This window comes from Gamsiella multidivaricata (genome assembly GCF_025024155.1).
Source record: "Gamsiella multidivaricata strain RSA 2152 chromosome Unknown BC939scaffold_11, whole genome shotgun sequence".
NCBI lineage: Eukaryota > Fungi > Mortierellomycota > Mortierellomycetes > Mortierellales > Mortierellaceae > Gamsiella > Gamsiella multidivaricata.
Window position 1 is genome coordinate 367,509 of NW_026251719.1, and position 20,235 is coordinate 387,743.

Below are 20,235 nucleotides of genomic sequence, written 5' to 3' on the forward strand. Positions count from 1 at the left end.
GCATTGTTTGCTGGGAATGGGCAATGGGTCTACCCAGATGGATTCCGAGCCCATCGCAGCATGCATAGCACCTTGTTTTAAATCTGAGCAATGGGATTGCATACGGGGTGGGATGAACCATGCTCCATGGCCGCCATGGACACTCGTTCCTTGACCCATGGTTTCGAGTTTTTTTTTGTTTTGATTGGGGAAGAGGAATGAGGCAGAGAGGCACAAAGGAGAAGGGGGGAGGAGGAGGGGTGAGAGTATGTCCTTTTTCTTTCTTTTCTTCTTTCTTCTTTTTCTTCATCCTTTTCCTCATCTTGTCCATCCTCCTCATCCTTCCATCTCCATCCCCCTCGCACTTCCCGACTGGTTGGTTGAGCTCCTTATTTGTGTATTTTTTTTTTGTTAGAACACCTTCTTTTGCCTGTTATCTTCCCATCGTCCCATTCCCCTACCTTTCCTGCTATTGCTTATTTCTTGACCCTGTTCTTTGCTTCTCTCCCGCCCAATCGTCAATTGTCCCTTTGGATTTATTCTTCTCTTTTCGTGCGGTGGGCATCAGAGGAACACAGCAGACTCACGGTCATCAACCAAGAATCACTATTGGCAGTGCTAGTGCAAGAACAAGTGCAAGTGCAAGAAACAGTGCGAGCACGACTCTATTGGGTCGCAGGAAACAATCTCAGATAACAAGGACAATCGATCGAATCGAAAACACCAGGAGAGCCTATTACAGCCATGAACTCAACCCAGTACAGCTACCATCCGTATCCTTCTCCGTCCCAGACTCAGGCACAGGTGCCTCAGCAACAGCAACAGCAGCAGCAACAGCAGCTGTCTCCTCAGCAGCACCACCAGCAACAGGTCCTCTCGCCCCAGCAACAGCAGCAGCAACTGCACTCCCCGGACGTGTCCTCACAACCACATCCCCAACAGCAGCAACAACAACAGCAACAGCTCTCGCCTCAGCAGTCGCCGTCCCCTCACCAACATTCACCTGAGCAGCAGCACACCAGCCATCTCGGTCTGGACCACAACAATAACAACAGCAACAATCTTTCCACCACCGCCAACAACACCAATAATACTACCAACCACATAGACCAGCACCCCTCGCCGAGTCACTCCAATGACGCCCAGTCGCCTATAGATGCCGAAGGTGAGCTCATCGTCCCAGGTCCTGGAGCGACCAGTCAACAGTCGCAGCAACCGACCTCCGGCGTGACCTCGAGCGCGTTGCACAGTCCAAATGCCGGTCAAGGCCACCCAACGACGCTCCTGCCCATGCCCTCGCCAGCCCTTGCTGCTGCCACGGCAGCCAACACGGCGGCCAATACAAATTCCGCTGGCAGTCGACAGCTGATCTTGCAGCAGTACCAGCAACAACAGCAGAATATGGGCATGTCTATGCCCCCCAATGGCGGTACCCCTGGTGCGATCAACACAATGGGTATTCAGGGTCCTGGCTACATGCTCCCATCACCCCAATCCGCAGGCACCCAGCCCCCACTACCACAGCTGCCGCCTCAGAGCACGGACCTGGATACAATTCTAGCAAAGTACGCAAACCAGCCTGAGTTGCTCAAGTTGATCATTGCGTCCAAGACCGAGGAGGACCGGCGGTGGGCAGAGGAGGCACGATACCGAATGATGGATTTAATCATGCGTGGGGAGAATCGAGGGATGGGGTTCATGGCTGGATACGAAGCCCTTGGAGGTATCCCTGGAAATATGCCCGGAAACATGATGGGCATGACGGCCAAGCGGTTCATGGAGGAAGGGGGATACGGACTTCATACGGCCTTTGGAGGCTTCCCACCTGCAGGACCGGGTCTTGGTGGTGCTGGATGTGCGCCCGGTACAGGAGGCGCGGCTGGACAAAGTGGCATGCCAGGATCTGCAGGATCGTTGTCAGCCATGAACCCGTCTTCGACTTCTACGGGATCAAGCAATACGGGTCTTCCGCCGATGTATTCACAATCGCAGATACCGAATCCATTTGGCATGGGTGGCATGGGCAGCATGAATCATGGGCCCCAGGCGACGATGAACCCGACGATGGGGGGTGCCTCTGGAGGGTTTAACCAGTACGTTGATCCGAGCCTGGCCCGCAAGCGATCCGTTACGTTCGCAGGCGAAGTCCACCATATGCGCTCCCAGTCGCTCTCCTCAATCCAAGCTCCCAATGCAGTTGGGCAGCTCGGGGGTATGTCCATGATGGCCATGAATGGCGGCACAGATGCGTTTGGACAGCACCAACAGCCGCATCACCAGCAGCAAGGGCAGGCCACACTTCAGACCCAGCAATACCAATTTCAGCAACAACAGCAACAACAGCAACAGCAGCCGCAAATGCACTTCCATCACCATGCGGTCCAATCATTTGGCGGTGGAAATCCTTATTCGCACCAGCCGTTTGCACCACAGCATACGCTGCCTAGTCTGCACCATCATAGTGCTGTCCGGAGGACGAATTCGCTTTCCCACATCAATCAGACAACGACGGTAACAGAACAGCGCCTAACAGCGGGGCGACCCCGGAATGAGAGCTCGGCATCGATCAGGACCATGGATGACGATAGTGGTAAGGGCATTTTGCTTTTTCTTTTTTTTTACTGCATTCGTGTCTGTCTCTGCTCCTGAGTGCAGGATATCGGCAGCCTTGCCCCTGGGCTTCGCCACTCGTTTCAATTGGATACGTACAATTCCAACTACTCTCGATGATTCTGTTTCTGGGCTGCTTTATATGATATGACCGAAAAAACGAAAACGAAAACGAAAGCAACTTCAGGAACCGTTTGGATCAGAGCCTAGGCACCTTTTCGTTGCGGCTCGACCTGACAGGATAAAACGACAAAAAAAAAAGAGTCTATTTTCACAACTTCTTTGACTGTATGAGATGAAGTCCTGACTTGACTGACAAATTCAACAAAACACTTGCTTTATTTATATAAAAATAGATGAAGATTCAGAAGACGATTACGAAAACCACCCTCTGATGGGTATGGCTAGTCGACCGGGATCGGCACTGAGCATTCACAACAGCATGGGAGGCAACGGCGAGACCTCGCTCACGCTCGAATTCTCGGACATGGCCTCCGTCTCCGGCCACGGCGCACACCATCATCACAGCCATCACCACAACGACGCAGTCGCTGGTGCCGGACAGGCCAATTCTTCTAATGGGGTGGGTAAGACTCATCGGTCGACATCTTCGGCATCGTCGCTCTCGGGTGTGACGGGCGGCAGTAACAGTGCCGCAGGATCAGGATCGGATTATAAACGGAAACGGAAGCGTCGAGAGATGCAGCCCGTCAATAAGATCGTGGACTCGCCCGAACCCCATGTGGATCCGTATCTGTGGAAGAATAACGGAAATACAACTCAGAAGAAAACTGGGTGCAAGAGTATTTATTATAAATGTTCGAATAGCACCGCCGGATGTACTGTAAGTGTCCTCCTTTGCCATAACTGCCCTGCTTCATTAGATCCATGGTTTCGAGAACGGAACAAACAATCGGTTGACTTAACACATGTACCCGAAATCAACGAAATGTAGGTGAACAAGACGGTGACGGAAAAGGAGGGCGGCGGGTTCGTGACCAAGTACCGTGGCGAGCATCTTGAGGACTGTATCCGGCTCAAAAAGGCCCAGCTGGCCGCCCAGGCCGCCCAGGCTGCCGCTAATGGACACCACTCAATACATAAAGAGCAGTGAATTCATGAACCCCTGAACAAATCCTCACACGACACATTCATACACACATTCTTGTAACATAAGCAACATAACCTGACACCACCAACTCGATCCACATAGTAAAGCGCGCATTGTCTCAAAAGAAAAAGTTTGCATGTGCTTCAGTTTGTTTTATTGAGTTTGTCTATTTCCTTGCTTCTTTTCCAAGACTTTCCCTATGACGGTGTAACGCCGTATTGTTTACAAGGTCATAGTAACCGTCAAGCTCTTGGCGTGGAGCAACAATACAGGGACGTCAATTCCCTCCATCAACAGATCCAGGTTCTCGAGGTACGCCAAAGAACTCTCTTCTCTCAGACATGTCCCTGGCTCGGGCGCTGGAACCGTTGTAAAAATGATTGACGTCGTCTCTGCGGACGAATGGATCCGCATCAGTTCGTTCAATATCCTCAGCTGTGTCTCTGAACTCAGGTGGTCAAATTGGATCGGTGGCAACGGCAAGGGAGGTGTTGAGAGCGGGTCCTCGTGGCCAAAGCCAAATGAATCAAGGTTCGGTGGCGGCGGTGATCCAGGCAAAATAGGTGCTCCTCCTGTCGCCATCTCGGGCGCAGCCATTTCCTGCGACATACTACATTGCTGAAGCTCAGGGTTACGACTGTATAGATTGGTCGGGAACGAAGACACATCAGTGCCAGCGGATGTGGCCCAAGGATGCGAGTTGCTATCATTAGCTGTTGGAGACAAAGGGTCTCGCTGTTGCTGCTGTTGCTGCTGGTATGTTTGAGGTGTTGCTACTGGGTATACTGAATGCTGCTGCTGCAAGCAATGTGCTTGGTTGATAGAGTCCTGCTCCGTCGCCGCAGAGGCGAGTCCAAGACTTATCCCAAGCCCTTGCTGTTGTTGTTGCTGTTGTTGTTGCTGTTGCTGTTGTGAACCTAAAGAGGTATGAGCAGACGCCAACTGCCGTGGTTGCTGTTTAGGCTCCATCGGCGCCTGTTGTGAAGGCGGTTTATATGTTTGATTCAATAGTAATTGCTGCTGCTGCAACGGATAAAGCCGTTGTACCGCAGGAGGCAACTGCTGTGGTAAATACACCCCGCTGTATACGAGATCATCGTCGTTGCGGTCATAGTCCTCATCGTCCTCGCTGCTCATAGAATCCGATTCGCTTTCAGAATTAGTACCGTGTGTATCAAGGTACTGACGCGGCAGAGGAACCGCAATCCGAAAGTTCATGGAGGTATTCAAAGGCGCCGAAGTTCCTAGACGGCTTTCCATGGGCGAAGTGGAGCCAGCCATGCCTCCGCGGTATCGCACACCGCCTCCGCCACTGCCAAAGGCACGGTGTGGGGACGATGAAGGGTGGGCGGAAACAGCAGCGATGGGCGATCCGTGTCGTAGCCGTGGCGATAATGCAGTGTTGACCCGAAGGGAAGTAGACCTTGCGGGGCGCTGTTGTTGATTGTCCGGATGCGAGATCGTGCGTCGTCTTTGTGGCGGTCCTGGTGGTGGTCCCGAGGGCTGGAGTATAGGATCGCGCCCAAATGATCGAGCAGGGCTCCCTAATGAAATGCTTGGGGAGGAGCTTTCTCTTGCCTTGTCGAAAAGACCCTGGTCCCCAGCATTCGAGTGCGACCCAACTTCGCGAGAAGGGTAATGTCCATCATTATGTGCCCGCGATGATCCTTCAGCCTCAGTCTCCTCCCCTTCTTCATCCTCCTCGTCCTCCTCTTCCAGTGGTTCGTGCTGTTGCCAGCGCGGGTTGATATTCCAAGGTCCAGGTTTCGAAGTGATAGAGGCAACAGGATCAGCAGCAACCTCCTCCGTCCCTTCGATACCGTCTGATTCGAAACCATCGTCGACACTATAATCCCTTGCGTCATACAGATTCTCTCCTCGAACAAGTCGCGCATAGGTTTCACTGTCGCCCCCATCCAGACACATGACATTGACCTCTGCTGGAATACGCAGGTTTTCTAGTAGAGCACTCAGCCTCTTTCTCTCCTCCTCCACATCCTCCTTGTACTCGACAAAGACCATGACGCGGAGCGAATAGTTGTCCTTCCAAAGCGGTACCATGTGGAGAATACAACCCATCTGAAGCACCATCGCATATGTGTCAAAATTGGTTAAGTTGCCCTCTGTCGATTTGTTGGAGTTGTAGCCGCCCTCCGAGAACATGGCGCCCCCGCTCGGCGATGTATGCAACATAGGAGAAATAGGGTTCTGATCTCTTGAGGCGCGCATGTGAGCAGAAAAGTTGAGTTGTTGCTGGCTTGGATCAACGCACTGCATAGGCGCCATGGACATCTGCATTGGCCACAGATCAATGTATCGCTTCTGGTTGCTTTCTCCAACTTTGTGCAAAGAGGATGGGCGAGACTGAGGAGTAAACAATGACTTTAGCGAGAGAATGCTGGATCTGAGGCTGAGAAGGTTGAGCGGATTCCAAAGCGCCTTGTGCTCCTCTGGGAGCTCTAGCCGCTCGAATCCGTACCCGATAGCAACAGCCTTATTTAACGACAAGACATCCTCAATGATCGAGACATAATCCGTGATCGCGATCGGCGTCTCGACTCGAATATTGTCGATCGGCAGACTGACTGGAACATTAAGCAGCGTATGATCTGCACACGGGTTGTTCATTGTCGCAGGCATAAATGACCCCTTTTGTATGTCAGGAGACAGAACATGGTGTTCCGGAGTGTTTGGCTGCTGTTTCTGCTTCTGGAGCAGGTATCGCTGAAGGTTGAAGGATCCCAATACAACAATGTTAGGTCGCATGCCGCCAAGCCCTGTCCCTATGAGCAAGTTCCTGGCTCCTATCCGTACGCTGTCTGCGACGCTTAGGTTGACAAATGCCTTGATGTGCAAAACGTCCACAAACTTGAGCCAACTGCTCTGCTGCCGCCTAAACTCCTGCAAGACATCCCTGAGATCGCCTAAGATGACATGTCCCAAAACATAAAGAGCGCCTTTCTTGAGGTGATTGCAAAATTGGATCAAGTTGTACTCAGATCTTGGGTGATGTACCAAAAGAAGGATCTGTGGTCGCCAAAACTTGACGTGTTCCTTTCGAGAATCCAATCGAAGTAGATACTTGCGGACTTGGTGATAGATCAAACTCTGCGTCACGTCTCCCCACCGCTTCGGCGGAGACCAGTAATGGATCCAGATAAACAGTACGGCCGTCATGAGACCGCTTAAAAGACTCTGTCCAAGATCTACGTAACACATGACGACTGCGGACAGGACCATTCCACCAAAAGCCGTCCACCAGTGAAAGAACCGAAAGCTAGGTCGAAAGTTGGGTGCCGATCCGACCTTGAGAAGAAAACACGCCAGGTTGAGGATCAAGAATGTGAGGAGTGTGATAAGGGACACAAATGTCGCGATCGCATTCATGTCTGTGAGCAAGAGACAGAATTGGCAAAGGATGTATGTCAGCAAGACTGCAAGTGTCGGCTCATCTGTCTTGGGTGTGCCCTGACCAAAGACTGATAGGAGTGGAAGCAAGTTATCACGAGCAATCGCTTGTAGAATTTTGGCCGCACCGATCACGCAACCGAGAGTGGCAAATACGGAGGCTGCGAGCCCCCCAGAGGCAATAAAGATTGGCGAAATAGATACCTAGCAGGCGATCAGAAAAAAAATATGATCAGACCAGATATCACGTAACTAAGAAATCTAAGAGCGATGGGAGTGGAGATGAAAATTTGGCGGAAACTCTTACATCTTGTAGTACACTGAGATCAGTGTACATGGTACTCCTCGAGATGGATCCACCCATCAAAATGACTATCAGGGTGTATACGCAAAATGTAGATCCGACTGCCCAGAGAGTACCCTTTGGGATGGACTTGCTTGGATCTTCTAGATCTCCAGACATGGATGCACCTATGAACGATCGAAACTATTAGTCCATTTACTGTACATCCGAATAGTATTTCAATACAGTCCATCCTTAAACGGTCGTCCATTACCTGCAAGAATGCCGATACAGGCGGGAAAGAGCACACCAAAGACTGTCTGGAAGCTCTGCTTTGCGCCCTCCGGTCCATTGGTTGTGGTGAAATTTGGCCACATGTTTTCTTGTAAGGTATCCCATGAAAATCCTGTGTACTCGATATTACGCTCGGGGTGTGTGAACGGAGGCATGAATGCAAAGGATACAAAGATAGACAAGGTCGATATCAGGATGATGACGGCCAGAACCAACGATGACCGAGCAAATAACTATGCATTGTAGATATAGGTGTGTATTCGACTTAGTAGCAGATTAAGATAACAGTGAGCCCGAAAGCATGGATGTGGTTCAGGCAATAAACCTCGTGTACTGTACCTTGGACCCGACGAGACAGACAAGCGTGCAGGAGATAAGCAATATCGTTCCGTAGATAAATCCCCATAGCTATGCATGCCATTTTGAAAAGTTGGCAGTAAGTTGATGTATGAGGTGGTTAGCGAACCTCATATTCCTGATCCGCAATACCATGGAAAAAAGACGTCCACATTGGAACATACAGGTCCCTCGGGCAAGACCCGGTACATCGTCCCTGAAACCTCGCCAAAGTTCGCAATCAGCGGCTCCACGAAACCAAGCACGTTCATGCCGCAGCCAATGACCGTGCACAGGAAATAAATGAGTCCAATGCTCCCGCCAAACTCGGGCCCTAAGCTGCGACTGAGCAGGTAGTACACACCGCCGCCTTGATCGCATTGTAAGACGAGGGGGAGATGTCAGATGCGGATACAACACGACATGCATGCATACATTCGAGTATAAGAGAACTATCTCCTCATGTCATCGAAATGCAGGGCGCCTTCTTTACCTCTTACGGTTCCGTTGGTGCTGATGGCACTCAGTGAGAGGGTCGTAAAGACATTGATCGCGTAGCCGACAATAAACATGGCCATCGTACCCATCACACCTGCCTGACCGATGATGAACCCGAAACGCAAGAACAGGATGATGCCCCAGATACTCAGGACGCATGGGACAAAGACGCCAGAAAAGACCCCTAGTTTTGACCTTTTGGTGGTTGCAAGAGCAGGATTGAGCTGGGTTGGGAAGACGGGCTCTGATCTGGCACCCTGCTGGTTGGGACGGTTTTGATTCGATCGGCCATTTTCAGAGAAGGGCAGGCCAACCGCAGTGGCACCATAAGTCCCTGCAGCGTTGTACGACGGTTTTGAATGCTCCTGGCTCCCCAAGAGTTGAGCGTGCTCGCCCAATCCTGGAGATACATTGCGTGCTGTGTAGAGGTGATGTCAAAGCCGTGAGGCATTAAAACGACGGAAGAGGATAGGACAGGAAGAGGGGCCGGGGGGTAAGGAAGAAGTATCAAGTTGAAAGTATGAAAAAGGGAGACATTACAGCGAGCGACTGATGGACCTATCAGACATTGCAGGAGAAAGCAAACCCCGCCGGAGGATAGATGACATGGGCACAGCCAAGCATCAATCCTATCCATCTACTTTACCTTGAGCGCCATCCTGATCGAGATGCTCGGCCTGTTGCTGATGCTGCTGAGCCTTGGTTTGTGAACCTGCATGAGACACAAGCAGCTCCTCCTCTTCCTGAACAGCAGCATCCAAACTAAGACTCCCTCGACGTAATCGTCGGTTGAACGCGTCCAGGTTTTCCTTCCATGTCACTGCCTGGTAGCTACTCTTGGGTCGGAACATGCCTGGCAGAACAGAACTTCCTGGCCGCGCTCTTCTTGTCGAGGCTGTATTTGAGGACGCTGTCGAGGATGGCGACGAGGAGAGCGCGGGACGGTGCGTAAGAAAGTTGTTGACGGTAGAGGGCGAGGACTTGGGGCGATTTATCCGCGGCCTTCCTGGATTAGAGGCGGCATTGTCGGTGCTAGCGCTGGTGCTGGTGTTGATCTGGGAGTTGTCTATGGAGGAAGAAGCGCCGTGGTGGTGGCGTTGTGTTCTTGGTTGTGACATGCGCTGCTGGACGTCTTGAACTGGGATATCGGGGCTAAAGAAGGAGAGGCGAAGAGAGGGCACAATCGAAGGGCAAGAGCGGATACTGGCAAAGCACAAGAAGAAGAGGAGAAGAAGAAAAGGAAGAAGGAAGAAGGACGGATGGAATGGTGAACGAGGAGGAGTTGAATCAGTCAGGTTGGTTCATGGGTTCATGGCCTGGTCGTTTTTTTTTTGTGTGTGTGTGTGTGTGTGTATATATGTCCGTGTATGTGTGTTTACACAAGGAGACCTGACTGGACTTGAACCTTGCCCTCTCGCTTACTCCCGCTTTTGTAATCCCCATGGGCACGGTCGATGGCTCATCCCATCCTGCCTCAAACACTTCGGCGCCCCTTCTCGTCCCCCTACTGAAGCTCTTCCTTGACAGACAATTAGAAACAGGACGCCTTCTACGACGCCGTATTCACTTGCAAAAAAGAAAAAAAAAAAGGTCTCCGCATCCCCGCAACCCCCGCGTGAGTTCACGCCTCTGCTTCTACCGCGTACAGTGACGCAGAGAAAGTAGCCATGGTGTGTCTGCAGGTTCTGTCCTGCGTCCGTATCAGGCCGTAGGAGGCAAGTACATTGCTGGCGCGATATTAACATACATCCCTATCGTAAACATGTCGATGTTTTATACGCAGCGGAGACTATGTTCCCTTTACTGTCCTTCGTTCTCGCTCGTAACACTATAACGGCTTCTTTCTTTCAATTGGCATTAAATGATTCTGTCCACCAGAGATCGTATGCAACGCCTAAAAAACTTCAGCGGCTGTTTCTAGACGGCATCCCGTAACTGTGTAACTGCCTCGGACACGGCCCCAGAGCGACTCGCCGAAGTTAAACTGAGCGTGGTGCCCATCACGTTCGGTATCCGCGCCAATTTCTTAAGCTTGGTTTCACTCCTAACGGCATGACGAGTACAGTCCCTACTACAGTCTGCATATCATTCCTGACAACGCCGTCCTTGATCTACCGTATATTTTGCGCGACCAAGTGAATGTACACAGCTAGTATTACGCGGCAGCGACATCAAATACGCTGTCTAGGGCTACTTCAATCCCTGGAATTGGCCACTTGAAATTCGCAGAGCGCATTCGAAGGATTCAAGGGCTCATTCATAGCTCTGAAGTCTTCGAAGCGCTGGTTCTACTGATTGTTTGAGATATCGCTCCACTGCGTGATTTCTGAGCGAAACACAACGATAGCCAATGTCTCGGCAAGATCAGAGCCAAACCCACTACCCTTCCAAGATTGCGCTTTACCGCCGCTATATGGGCTTTACCGCGCTTAAGGGCTCGATTGCAGGTCCTGTTTTTCTGGCGCGTCGTTATCTCGCCTGGACCCAGTACTGCAGCGAGAGATCGATCAGTAACTTCAGCAGCACGATTGCGACTGTCATTACGGAACAACGCGTATGTTGAGGCTAGCGGTGGTACATGGTGATTACCGCGCATAAAACACAACCACGCCAGCCCAAGGTCGGGTGTTAGTACAGTTCTTATTCCTCAACACATATACCTTCAGCCCCTCCCTCTTCTTCCTCATAGCCTCATTTATGTCCTCCTGCTCTGCCTCAACCTGCCGCACCTCGCTCTGCGCCAAATCGTCATTATCGCCGTCTTCAGCAGCGCAGTTATCGACGTCTTGGAGCACCTCGTCGTCCAGAATATCCTCTGTTGCATCTTCATGAACGAAATTGTGCAATATAACACATGTATAAATCCACCTGGATGCATTTTCGATGTCTTGTACGCACTTGATCACGACAGGCAAGCTTTGAAGAGACGCAAAATTCATCTTGAGCATACCAAAAGCATGCTCGATTTTGATCCGGGCTTGCGCCATGAAGGGTGTTAAAGCGTGCTTGATCTGTGTCAGCGTTCCTGAACCTCGGAATAACAGTGGCTGTCAAGGCGCACGCTGCATCGGCAAGTATATACTCCTGACCACTGAAGTACTCGTTTTTATGGGTATACAGGGGTGTTCTTTTGTAAGCCAACGCGTCATGAGTGGGTCCGACGTAGCCGGTTGCAAAGTACGTAAATCGTCCCAAATGATCGCATACAGCGGTGGCTCCTATGGCGTAGTCGCATTTTCTTGTTATCCACGCATTTGTCCCCCAAGTCGGCGCCATGTTGAGAGGAAAGGGTACACCATCGACACGCTTGAACCGGTCCTTGATTACAGCCTTGCGTGCGTGATCTGACCAAAAAACGTATTGTTGGAACAGCTCGTCCAAAGCATTGATGCATCTCCAGGTGTACTTTACAGCCGATTCAATATTGACGCCCAAAATCCATGAAGCCTTCAAAACGGAGATTCCTTTTGTACCAAGTCTGAATGATGATGTCCTCCAGCGGTAGATGTTCATCTCCACGTTTGAAACGCTCGCTTCTGCTAAGCAATAACGCGCTCCTCTGGGACTGGTCTTTGGTGAGACTCAAGGTGTCCTTGGACCTGTCTTCATCGTATGCGTTGAGGATGCGATCCCTTATGTCTGTGGAGGATGGTACCCGAGATCTAGGGTATAGGTATCTTTCATAGTGTAAATTTGCGTGTCATTATCATGATACGCTCACCTATTTGAATAAAGGAACTTCAAATCTCGACATTAACTTCCAGCAATAGTAATCGAGCAAGCTTTGTCTCCTTTGGGTCCGTACAACGATAAGGGCAGCATCGGCAAGTCCTCTCTCATAATTGCTAATAAGTCGTCGCTTGGTGGTGTATCTTCGTGCAAGAGATGAGGTGATGTTTGAGAAAATGCGGAGTGGAGAGCAAAAAAAGCACGCAAAGTGTGTTACTCTTTCTCCACAGAAGCGGCTCGAACATGGTCGAAATGGGAACTTTTAAGGGACTATCCTATTGAATCAGAAAAGTTCCTCGTAGGAACATTCCTATCCTCACAGAATCTCGCCTTTGAATGGGGCTCAGAGGACGTCCATTGATCGAACGCGACTAGTGGACCAGCGATTGGCCGGGCTCAGATCCAATGTCCGTGCTGTGCTGTGCTGTGCCGCGACGCGACTCACGACTACCTTCAATTGTGTACACACTGACTGTGGATTCAGCTTGATTGACCAGTGTGCCGCACTTCCTTCGCAGGAAATGGTATGGGTGTGGCAGGAACTTTTGACTTTAATGCCCTCGTTCTCACGTCGTTCGATCTGGAGCGAGCAGCATCCTGTCTACTCCAGTTTTTCACAAGACACATTGTTGCTTATACTCATCGATAGTATATCATATTGCTTGACACAAATAAGCTATCGCTCTCGCAGGCCTCGACACCAACAAATAAATATATATATGCAGCATCGCTTGGCAATATAAAAGGGTCAACAAAAGTTACAATCAAGCTCTGATCCTCCAGAAGGTTACGAATATCGAGTTCATATATGCACACGCATATGAGTCATATCATCCTCTTCTCGCATCCACCGAGACGGGGTCATCCTTGTGGGTTTGATTAAATAACTTTTAAAGGTTCTCCTAATACATGTCAAACGCCCCCCACATCTCATTCTTACTAGTACTTTTCAGCGTCAAGCATGGTACGCGTGCTTTTAGGATGACAGTCGGTCTTAAATGTGGGGAGCTTGGGACTAAGGCGCATAGCATTGATCACTGGAGGATGTCATTGTCTCTAAAGAACCGAGGTGCTGTGCCATTGTGCTCGTAGTGTTCACCGCATAAATTGGTTAACCGGGGAAGTCCGTCATGAGATCACGGTGGCCTCGCCATTCATGAGATACTCAACGTTCTCGATGCGGAATTGAGTGTTCTTCCACAGGACACATCATTTTCCAGTCGCCTTGTCGAGTTACGAGAGGGTCTTGGCGAGATTTGACGTTGATGGTATTCGGCATTGCTAATTATGTTTATTTTTCTGGTCAGGATTACGATTCTGGTGTCTTTGCGCAAAAATGAAAAGTCGGATTAGTTGAAAAGGAAGAAAGATACAAGTAGAAAGCACTCTGCACTTTATTTCTGTCGGCTTCGCCATGTCCTGAGCGACCATCAGCCATCTTAGAGAGGCAAGCCGTGGCATGTCCACAGCATCAGTACAGCTATATGTCGCTAGCTAGGAATTAATGAATACGCAATTCAAAGTGCTATCCAACAATGTTTCCAGGACTATGAATACTTTTACGTTTTCAATGGCTCTGCCTTTTATTAGTAATCGTGCAGAATGGACAAACTAGGATGAGTCTCGAGTGCAGAGCTCATCCATAGTCCTGCATAATCATGTCAACTGTGTTTCCTTTCAGAAGTAACGGTCGACAAGTGCTTCCTCAGAAGAGGTAGAAATTTGAAAGAGATGCACCATACACAGTGCATGTCGCCTTGGCTCGCTCATAATGCTCCCGGCCAAACCTTTCGTACGTGCGTATTGTTGTTCTCCTGTTCCTGGACTTGTTCGTAAAAGGATACCACCTCTGGACGCAGATAGATATTTGTGTCGACCTATAATTTAAAAACAACATGAAGGATCAAAATCATGTTAATATCAGGGTCACGGTCATAGGGTCAGAATTAAAGGTGAGCCCCTGAGTCTTGACAGGGGTGTCGAACGTGCCTGTGCTCGTGCTTTCAACAGAATTCGCTGCGCTTCTTGTGTCGTCAGTTTGTAGCAGTACACGAGCCAGCAGAGCACCACCGTCGCACTCCGTCCCCTACCAGCTATGGTTCAAAAAAAAAAAAAGGCATCTGTTAGTCGTCTATCCATGGTCAAAACCTTACCCCCTACTCATCAGACTCATATTCACATGGCAAATTGTACCTTTGCAATGGATGTAGATACGACCCCTCTTCACCTCCTCAATCTCTTGCCACTGGGTATCACATTTCACAATAAACCGAACTCCTGTCCAGATATTTTCGACTGAGGGAGTATGAAAATCCCGTGTCGGGATCCAGCATTGCACCAGTCCCAACCCCCGCATCGTCTCCAGGTGCCCCTTAAACTCTGCACACATGTTCACGATATCCTCGACTTGGTATTCCTGTTTTAGTTTTGCGAGTAGATGCTGTGACGGCACTGCGCCGAGGATCAGACTCGAGTGCGGGACGGGATCGTACCAGTGCCAGTGCGTGATGGGGGAGAAAACGGATGTTGCGAGCTGTTTACAAATAGGAGCTGATTGAGCGTCAGTAAAACATATCTTACAACTTGAGGCGTGATCAAATGGATTGAATCGCAGGAGTGGTAATGCTGGTCGGCACTTACGCGGTTATAATTGAGAGAGACTGAGTACGCAAGCCAATCCACGGTAAATTGTTGAGGAATCAAGAGCTCAGCTTGTGAGGGATCGGCGCCGTCGCCCTGAAACGGACCTGTCGCCGTCACAGCCAACTTCTTGTCCTCGGTATCCTGAACCGACGAGTTTGTATGGATGCTGGATTCGACCATTGGTCCTATCTTGGCATGAACTTCATTAGCAACTTCTGGCGAGTACTTCAGTTCGGTTTCTGAGGATGTGCTGATGGCAAGTGTGGCGGAAAGAAATGTCATTTGTAGGTGTATTCAAGCTGCAGGTGGTTTTCTGGGCGCACAATTCCTTATATGGAAGCTTGGAATGAAGCAGTCACCACATGGCGCCAGGCGCCAATAACGTCATGGTGAACTTGAGCGGGAAAAGCCGATTCCCCCCTCTTTCAACATCAACGCGCGCTTGCAAGGACAAGGACACCATCACCACCAAAGCACCAATAGATTAACCTTACCACACTTCACCACACGACCAACGAGCCAACAATGTCGAACGATGTATATTCGAGGATATCAGAGAGAATGAAGAACGAACACTTCACGGAGGAGGAGATCAGGATCGTCGGCAAGGCCAAGGAACAGCTCTCATCCTACGGTAAGCTACAGCCTCACATCGCTTATTTTCATCCGTGCTTCGATAGTCGTTATCTGGAGGATTCAATGTCATTGTATCCGGGCGCTCTCACACCAATGTATTTTTTTCTTTCGCGTCTTTTTCTTACGATCAATTAGCCACAGGTGGATCTGTTATCGGTGGCCTCGGCGGCCTTGCACTTGGTAAGACCATCCGCAAAACGTAGTGGCGCCAGCATCCTCCTTGTGCACTTATTTTTATTCTGAGATGTCTCTTTACCAAATATCGTTAAATTGCCTGGATTATCTAGCGAAGGCCAAGAACTTCAAAGGACTCCAGGGCATGGCCATCGCGACAGGGGGCTTCCTCATCGGATCTCAACTCGGATTAGTCATGGGCGCCATGGCCAGTGTCAAAACCATCCAGTCGATCCCCAACTTCCAGCGGATTCTGAACATTGTGCAAGAAGTTCGGTGAGCACGCCGTGATCAATGAAGGAAACACATTTCGCTAGGCTACAGCGACTGGTGGAAAGGAGGATGTGGCCTAAACAGTATTTTGTTCTTCATGAATTAAATTGACATAGGGAGGAGGCACCAGGATCTGGAGGGTCAAGAGGTCCAGGCGGACCCATACGACATGACCACGCCGCAACCATGCCCTCAGCAGGACACCAACGTTTCCCAGTCCAACCTCGTCGATCGGAGCTCATGTCCGATGATGCGGTCGAGCAGCAGAGCCAGCAGTTTCAAGAGTTCAAGAATGGCGATGGATATCATGGTGGCAATGACCCTAATGGGTCCGCGCTTCATGATCAAAGCAGTGGTAGGCATCCCTGTACACTTTCAAACATTTTTTGCTGCTGCATCGCGACATGACCTTGTTCCGAAAACAATCGTCTGATTCAAAATGGTATGGCTTCCATACTTCTTCGCAATGTAGCATGGGCACGCGCACAGCAACGCGCTAAGGAGATTCAGAGCAATTCTCCGAACTGGAATCAAATTCGTCAGATGAACATGCCCAAATCTGCCTGGAACGATATCCGCGATGGGCGTCATGCTTCTACCAAAACCGGCGACGACGGCGACGAAGACACCGACGATACAAACGACAATCATGCTCGCTCAAAACAATCTCCTCCAGTCAATAGCAAACGTAGGTCGGCATGGGATCGCATGCGACAAGGTGATGCCGATGGCTTTGTGAGTGTTGAGGCTGCGCCCGATGGCCCCAGCGAGTTCCCAAGGACAAGAGAAGATCTGGAATCGAGACCGTCGCGCCAAAAAAATCAATATGGCGATGCTCTCTAAAGAGCGAAGCAGCAAGCATCATGATTTGCTCTTTATGATAAATGTACCATAGTAAGCCCTATATAGAACAAAAGGACAATATATTATTATGTATGTTGCGCGATCAAGACACTGATCCTGAAGAAGCTCTTCAGGATCTCAAAGAGGAGGTAGCAAATGTCCACGTTGTCTTCATGCCGAACAAAAGGGGATGCCTGACGGGACTCGGCTCTTGCTAATCACCACATATTACGAGGTACAAAATGCTCACAGGCCATATTTTGACAAAAATAGAAAGAAACCAAGCAAACACAACCACGTAGAACGAACGACAACATATTATGTTTCAAGACGGCTGTTGCCGTCCAAAGATTGAGCAATTGGAATAATGATGCACTTCCCATGACGCACCCTTCGTATAAAGAAGAAAGGCTAATATCGCTTCAATGTTGATATGTACTCAATATATTTCAAAGTATATGTAGAGAAAAAAAGGAAGGGCTAGTCAAGAATGATTTATATCATACTAAACGCGCTATTACTCTAATGAAGTATAGCAAGCCTTTTGTTTCCCGTGGTCAACGCTCTTTCTCATTGTAAGGCTGCGTCCCAACCTGCTCTTTGACATCCATCCGGGGACAATGCCTCCGTTATTCGGCCTCCTGTTAGCCTGAGCTGCCGTGAAGGGGAAAAGCGTCTGGATCGGGAGCTGTAAAAAGAGCAGTGTCAGGAACCGCTCCGTATCCTCCGCCAATTCGGGCTCCAAACACGACGGTGCTGATGAGGACATGGTTGGGGACATCGGTGAGCCTTGTCCGTGTGTCGGTGAAGAAGGATCGCCACCAGGATTGACGGTTCTGGCGCCGAGTTGATATGCCAGGGATGCCGGTACAGCTGGTGGGGGAGCCAGAGGTGGGAGAGGACCCCATCCCTCAGGCGGAGGTCGTACCACTGTGGGCCTGCGCTGCAGTTTGCTAGATTTAGAATCTGATCCCGAAAGCGGCGATGGTTCAGGAATAATTGATCGCAGGTTGGGTCCTGATTTGATTGCCGGTAGAGGTACAAATCCTGACGTTGAAGGCAGGCTAGATGCAACGGGGCTGTTTCTGGTAGGGGGCGGTGGGGGCTTTTCGCCGTTCAGAGCTGCCTGCCGCACTCGCTCCTGATAAATCTTTTCCTGCTGCTGCTGCACTCTCTGTGGGTAATTGGGCGGGAGGAGGTCGACCTTGTACATCATCTCCCAAGAAGGCGCTCCATGGGTGGCGCCCTCCATAACGATGGGGACCAGGGGGTCCAGCAGAGGCTGAGAGGGAAAGAAAGGGGTGTTGACCATGCACGAGGTTGTAGGCGAAACACGATAGTAACCCTTGTCCTTGATGTCGAGCTCAAAGGGACGGGCCAACAATGTCGTAGCCCTCTCGATATCTCTTTCTGACATGGCCTCACCGTTATTTGTGGGATCCTCAAAGCCGGCGAGTTTGAAGATAGGGTGATGGTATCCGTTTGGTGTGACTAAAGTAAGAGCCTGGACAACGGGGCGTGCTAGGGCCGAGTTCTCAAAATACCGTCTTGACTTCAATTGTGAAGCCCTGAAGACGGCTTGCAACGAGGCTGGGTCAAGGTGTTGAAAGATAAACTCAAGCGAAAAGACGGCTTTGCGCTCTTGGCAAAGTGTTGCTTTGAGAACAGTTCGCTGGAGAGCAATGGTCAGGGTCTTGGCTGCAATTGCACGGCAGCGCTTGGAGAGGTGAGAGAAGTCCATAAGCTGGTTCAAGTCAAGGTTCCGTGCGATTCTGATGAGGATAGGGTCGTCGAGGCGGAGGAGAGGAGAGGCAGCCTTTCCGGTGTGCTGATGGATGGGCACCTGCGGAACAGGTGGAACAGTGCCCTGAGTGTAGACTTGACCATGCCGGGATTGACGACGGAAGAGCGAGCGTGAGCGACCCACCTTAGCACCTGGTAAGACTTGCTGGAGCTGCTGCTGGTCGTGGTGATATTGCTGGTTACGATGAGCCTGGGCATCAGAGTCGGCGTAGTGGGTGGTGGTAAGAGGAATCGAATTGAACTCGTCAGGATTGTTGCTGCTGTGGTCGCCAAAGGCGTTGTTGGGGTCATAGGAGTTTATGCGGCGGTGGATGCTGCTTTCTGCAGAGGAAGCACTGTAGGCCCTGGTCATGGTTGGGTGTGGGCTATTGTTTGAGGCGAAAGAGTCCTGGGAGGGAACAGGAGCGGCCATCATTTTGGAGGGCTGTTGTCTGTAGAGAAAAAGGAAACAGGAGACGGGGTTATTGCTATTGTTGTTATTGTTGTTGTTGCTGCTGTTGGTATGGTGGGGAATGAATGAAAGAAAAAGAAGAGGAGGGAGGAATGGAATGTGTGGAGGAAGAAAAGGATGGAGAGAAAAAAGAAAAAAAAAAGTGCGAGCGAAGAGAAAGAGTTTGATGTGTTCAAATAGCCTGCCATAAATCCTATGTTAATAATTGATAAAAATACCCAATGTAGTCATTGTGCCCCACCTGTCCTGGTACTCATTTTCTAAAACCGAAAAAAAAAAAAAAAAAAAAAAAAAAAAACACGGAGCCGCAGCAACGAAAACAGGTTCACTCGCTGATACAATAAAAAGGGGGAGGGGGGAGACAAAGGAGATAAACAGCAATGAAGAGAAGAGACCGGGTATTGGAGCTGGTCTGGAAAGGTCAACGAGGTACGTAGCATCGCTCCTCTCGGTTTCTGTCTCCTGAGAACCGCACTGCGCATGGGACGGTCCTGTGCAACTGTGTAGCAATGCAACCCAGCTGTTCGAGGAAAGCTGCGTGAATGTCGATGGGCGGGGACTGTGGATAATGAATGCACAGCACTGCCCATACACAAGCATACCGAATTATCGATTCATGAACATGTCCCTTGGTGCACATACCCTTTGCAAAAACAGATGCCCCACACATTACATACTATGTCCACATGATCTTTTTTTTTTTTTTTTTCTATGAAGGGTGCTAGCCGCTAACGATAATCTTTGCCCTGCAGACCCCCGAATCCTCGATGCAAGACAGATACAGCAGGCAGACAAGCATCACTAGAACGCAACAAGATAAAACGATGCATACACGCCCTTTGTTTCGCCTGCACTGTCGACTGTGCAGAAGAGTAGTGCAGCAGAGCACAGACACGTTCTTTAACATACTTGGAACGCTTTTTCATAAAAGACATGGCTTGAAAAAGTGGAAGTGCAGATGGAAGGAGAAAAAGTGTTAGAATACAAGTGGAAGAAGAAGAAGAAGAAGAAGAAGAAGAAAAGCAGAGAAGGGAGATAATCGATGGTGGCGAAGGAGGAAAGAATGAAAGAATGAATGAAAGGCCGAAAGGATAGAAGGGGTTTCTTATACTCGTTTCCACCTCGTGTGATCACCAGAAACGTGTCCTTTTCCGAGGAAAAATG

General features: G+C 50.0%; 6 protein-coding genes across 6 annotated transcripts; 3 read left to right on the forward strand and 3 right to left on the reverse strand.

Annotated features, from left to right (window-relative positions):
• The first annotated feature begins 2,883 nt into the window (after positions 1–2,883).
• BC939DRAFT_441859 (uncharacterized protein) lies at positions 2,884–3,822 on the forward strand. Its single transcript, XM_051554305.1, has 2 exons — positions 2,884–3,433; positions 3,545–3,822. Exons 1-2 carry the CDS (start codon positions 2,984–2,986, stop codon positions 3,701–3,703), a joined length of 609 nt encoding a protein of 202 aa, XP_051415507.1. The 5' UTR covers positions 2,884–2,983; the 3' UTR covers positions 3,704–3,822.
• Positions 3,823–3,834: 12 nt separating this feature from the next.
• BC939DRAFT_441861 (amino acid permease-domain-containing protein) lies at positions 3,835–9,867 on the reverse strand. The gene is made up of 7 exons (XM_051554306.1): positions 9,166–9,867; positions 8,515–8,937; positions 8,207–8,391; positions 8,025–8,093; positions 7,666–7,918; positions 7,416–7,579; positions 3,835–7,312 (listed from the first exon to the last, which is right to left on the reverse strand). The coding sequence occupies exons 1-7, from the start codon at positions 9,635–9,637 to the stop codon at positions 3,923–3,925; spliced, it is 4,956 nt and encodes a 1,651-aa protein (XP_051415508.1). The 5' UTR covers positions 9,638–9,867; the 3' UTR covers positions 3,835–3,922.
• A 1,002-nt stretch (positions 9,868–10,869) lies between these two features.
• On the forward strand, positions 10,870–11,351 carry BC939DRAFT_500269 (uncharacterized protein; the record flags this gene model as incomplete). The annotated part of the gene is made up of 2 exons (XM_051560025.1): positions 10,870–11,029; positions 11,209–11,351. 2 exons carry the CDS (start codon positions 10,870–10,872, stop codon positions 11,349–11,351), a joined length of 303 nt encoding a protein of 100 aa, XP_051415509.1.
• A 2,459-nt stretch (positions 11,352–13,810) lies between these two features.
• BC939DRAFT_526283 (protein-tyrosine phosphatase-like protein) lies at positions 13,811–15,295 on the reverse strand. The gene is made up of 4 exons (XM_051561357.1): positions 14,889–15,295; positions 14,442–14,781; positions 14,234–14,341; positions 13,811–14,125 (listed from the first exon to the last, which is right to left on the reverse strand). The coding sequence occupies exons 1-4, from the start codon at positions 15,171–15,173 to the stop codon at positions 13,926–13,928; spliced, it is 933 nt and encodes a 310-aa protein (XP_051415510.1). The 5' UTR covers positions 15,174–15,295; the 3' UTR covers positions 13,811–13,925.
• On the forward strand, positions 15,209–16,978 carry BC939DRAFT_441865 (uncharacterized protein). The gene is made up of 5 exons (XM_051554307.1): positions 15,209–15,525; positions 15,663–15,707; positions 15,815–15,977; positions 16,091–16,329; positions 16,447–16,978. The coding sequence occupies exons 1-5, from the start codon at positions 15,417–15,419 to the stop codon at positions 16,815–16,817; spliced, it is 927 nt and encodes a 308-aa protein (XP_051415511.1). The 5' UTR covers positions 15,209–15,416; the 3' UTR covers positions 16,818–16,978.
• A 251-nt stretch (positions 16,979–17,229) lies between these two features.
• BC939DRAFT_526285 (uncharacterized protein) lies at positions 17,230–20,122 on the reverse strand. The gene is made up of 2 exons (XM_051561358.1): positions 19,981–20,122; positions 17,230–19,051 (listed from the first exon to the last, which is right to left on the reverse strand). The coding sequence occupies exons 1-2, from the start codon at positions 20,004–20,006 to the stop codon at positions 17,335–17,337; spliced, it is 1,743 nt and encodes a 580-aa protein (XP_051415512.1). The 5' UTR covers positions 20,007–20,122; the 3' UTR covers positions 17,230–17,334.
• Positions 20,123–20,235: the final 113 nt, after the last annotated feature.

Excerpts from the sequence above, each read along its gene's own strand:
- BC939DRAFT_441859 (XM_051554305.1), top strand. The coding sequence starts at position 2,984 with ATGGGTATGGCTAGTCGACCGGGATCGGCACTGAGCATTCACAACAGC. Across the intron at positions 3,434-3,544 it reads ATAGCACCGCCGGATGTACT|GTGAACAAGACGGTGACGGA; the intron begins GTAAGTGTCCTC and ends AACGAAATGTAG.
- BC939DRAFT_441861 (XM_051554306.1), bottom strand. The coding sequence starts at position 9,637 with ATGTCACAACCAAGAACACAACGCCACCACCACGGCGCTTCTTCCTCC. Across the intron at positions 8,392-8,514 it reads CACCAACGGAACCGTAAGAG|GCGGCGGTGTGTACTACCTG; the intron begins GTAAAGAAGGCG and ends AATGCGATCAAG. Across the intron at positions 7,919-8,024 it reads TCTGTCTCGTCGGGTCCAAG|TTATTTGCTCGGTCATCGTT; the intron begins GTACAGTACACG and ends TACAATGCATAG.
- BC939DRAFT_526283 (XM_051561357.1), bottom strand. The coding sequence starts at position 15,173 with ATGACATTTCTTTCCGCCACACTTGCCATCAGCACATCCTCAGAAACC. Across the intron at positions 14,782-14,888 it reads TCTCTCTCAATTATAACCGC|CTCGCAACATCCGTTTTCTC; the intron begins GTAAGTGCCGAC and ends ATTTGTAAACAG. Across the intron at positions 14,342-14,441 it reads TATCTACATCCATTGCAAAG|CTGGTAGGGGACGGAGTGCG; the intron begins GTACAATTTGCC and ends TTTGAACCATAG.
- BC939DRAFT_441865 (XM_051554307.1), top strand. The coding sequence starts at position 15,417 with ATGTCGAACGATGTATATTCGAGGATATCAGAGAGAATGAAGAACGAA. Across the intron at positions 15,708-15,814 it reads CCTCGGCGGCCTTGCACTTG|CGAAGGCCAAGAACTTCAAA; the intron begins GTAAGACCATCC and ends TGGATTATCTAG. Across the intron at positions 16,330-16,446 it reads GCTTCATGATCAAAGCAGTG|CATGGGCACGCGCACAGCAA; the intron begins GTAGGCATCCCT and ends TTCGCAATGTAG.
- BC939DRAFT_526285 (XM_051561358.1), bottom strand. The coding sequence starts at position 20,006 with ATGTCTTTTATGAAAAAGCGTTCCAA. Across the intron at positions 19,052-19,980 it reads TTTATGAAAAAGCGTTCCAA|ACAACAGCCCTCCAAAATGA; the intron begins GTATGTTAAAGA and ends TTTTCTCTACAG.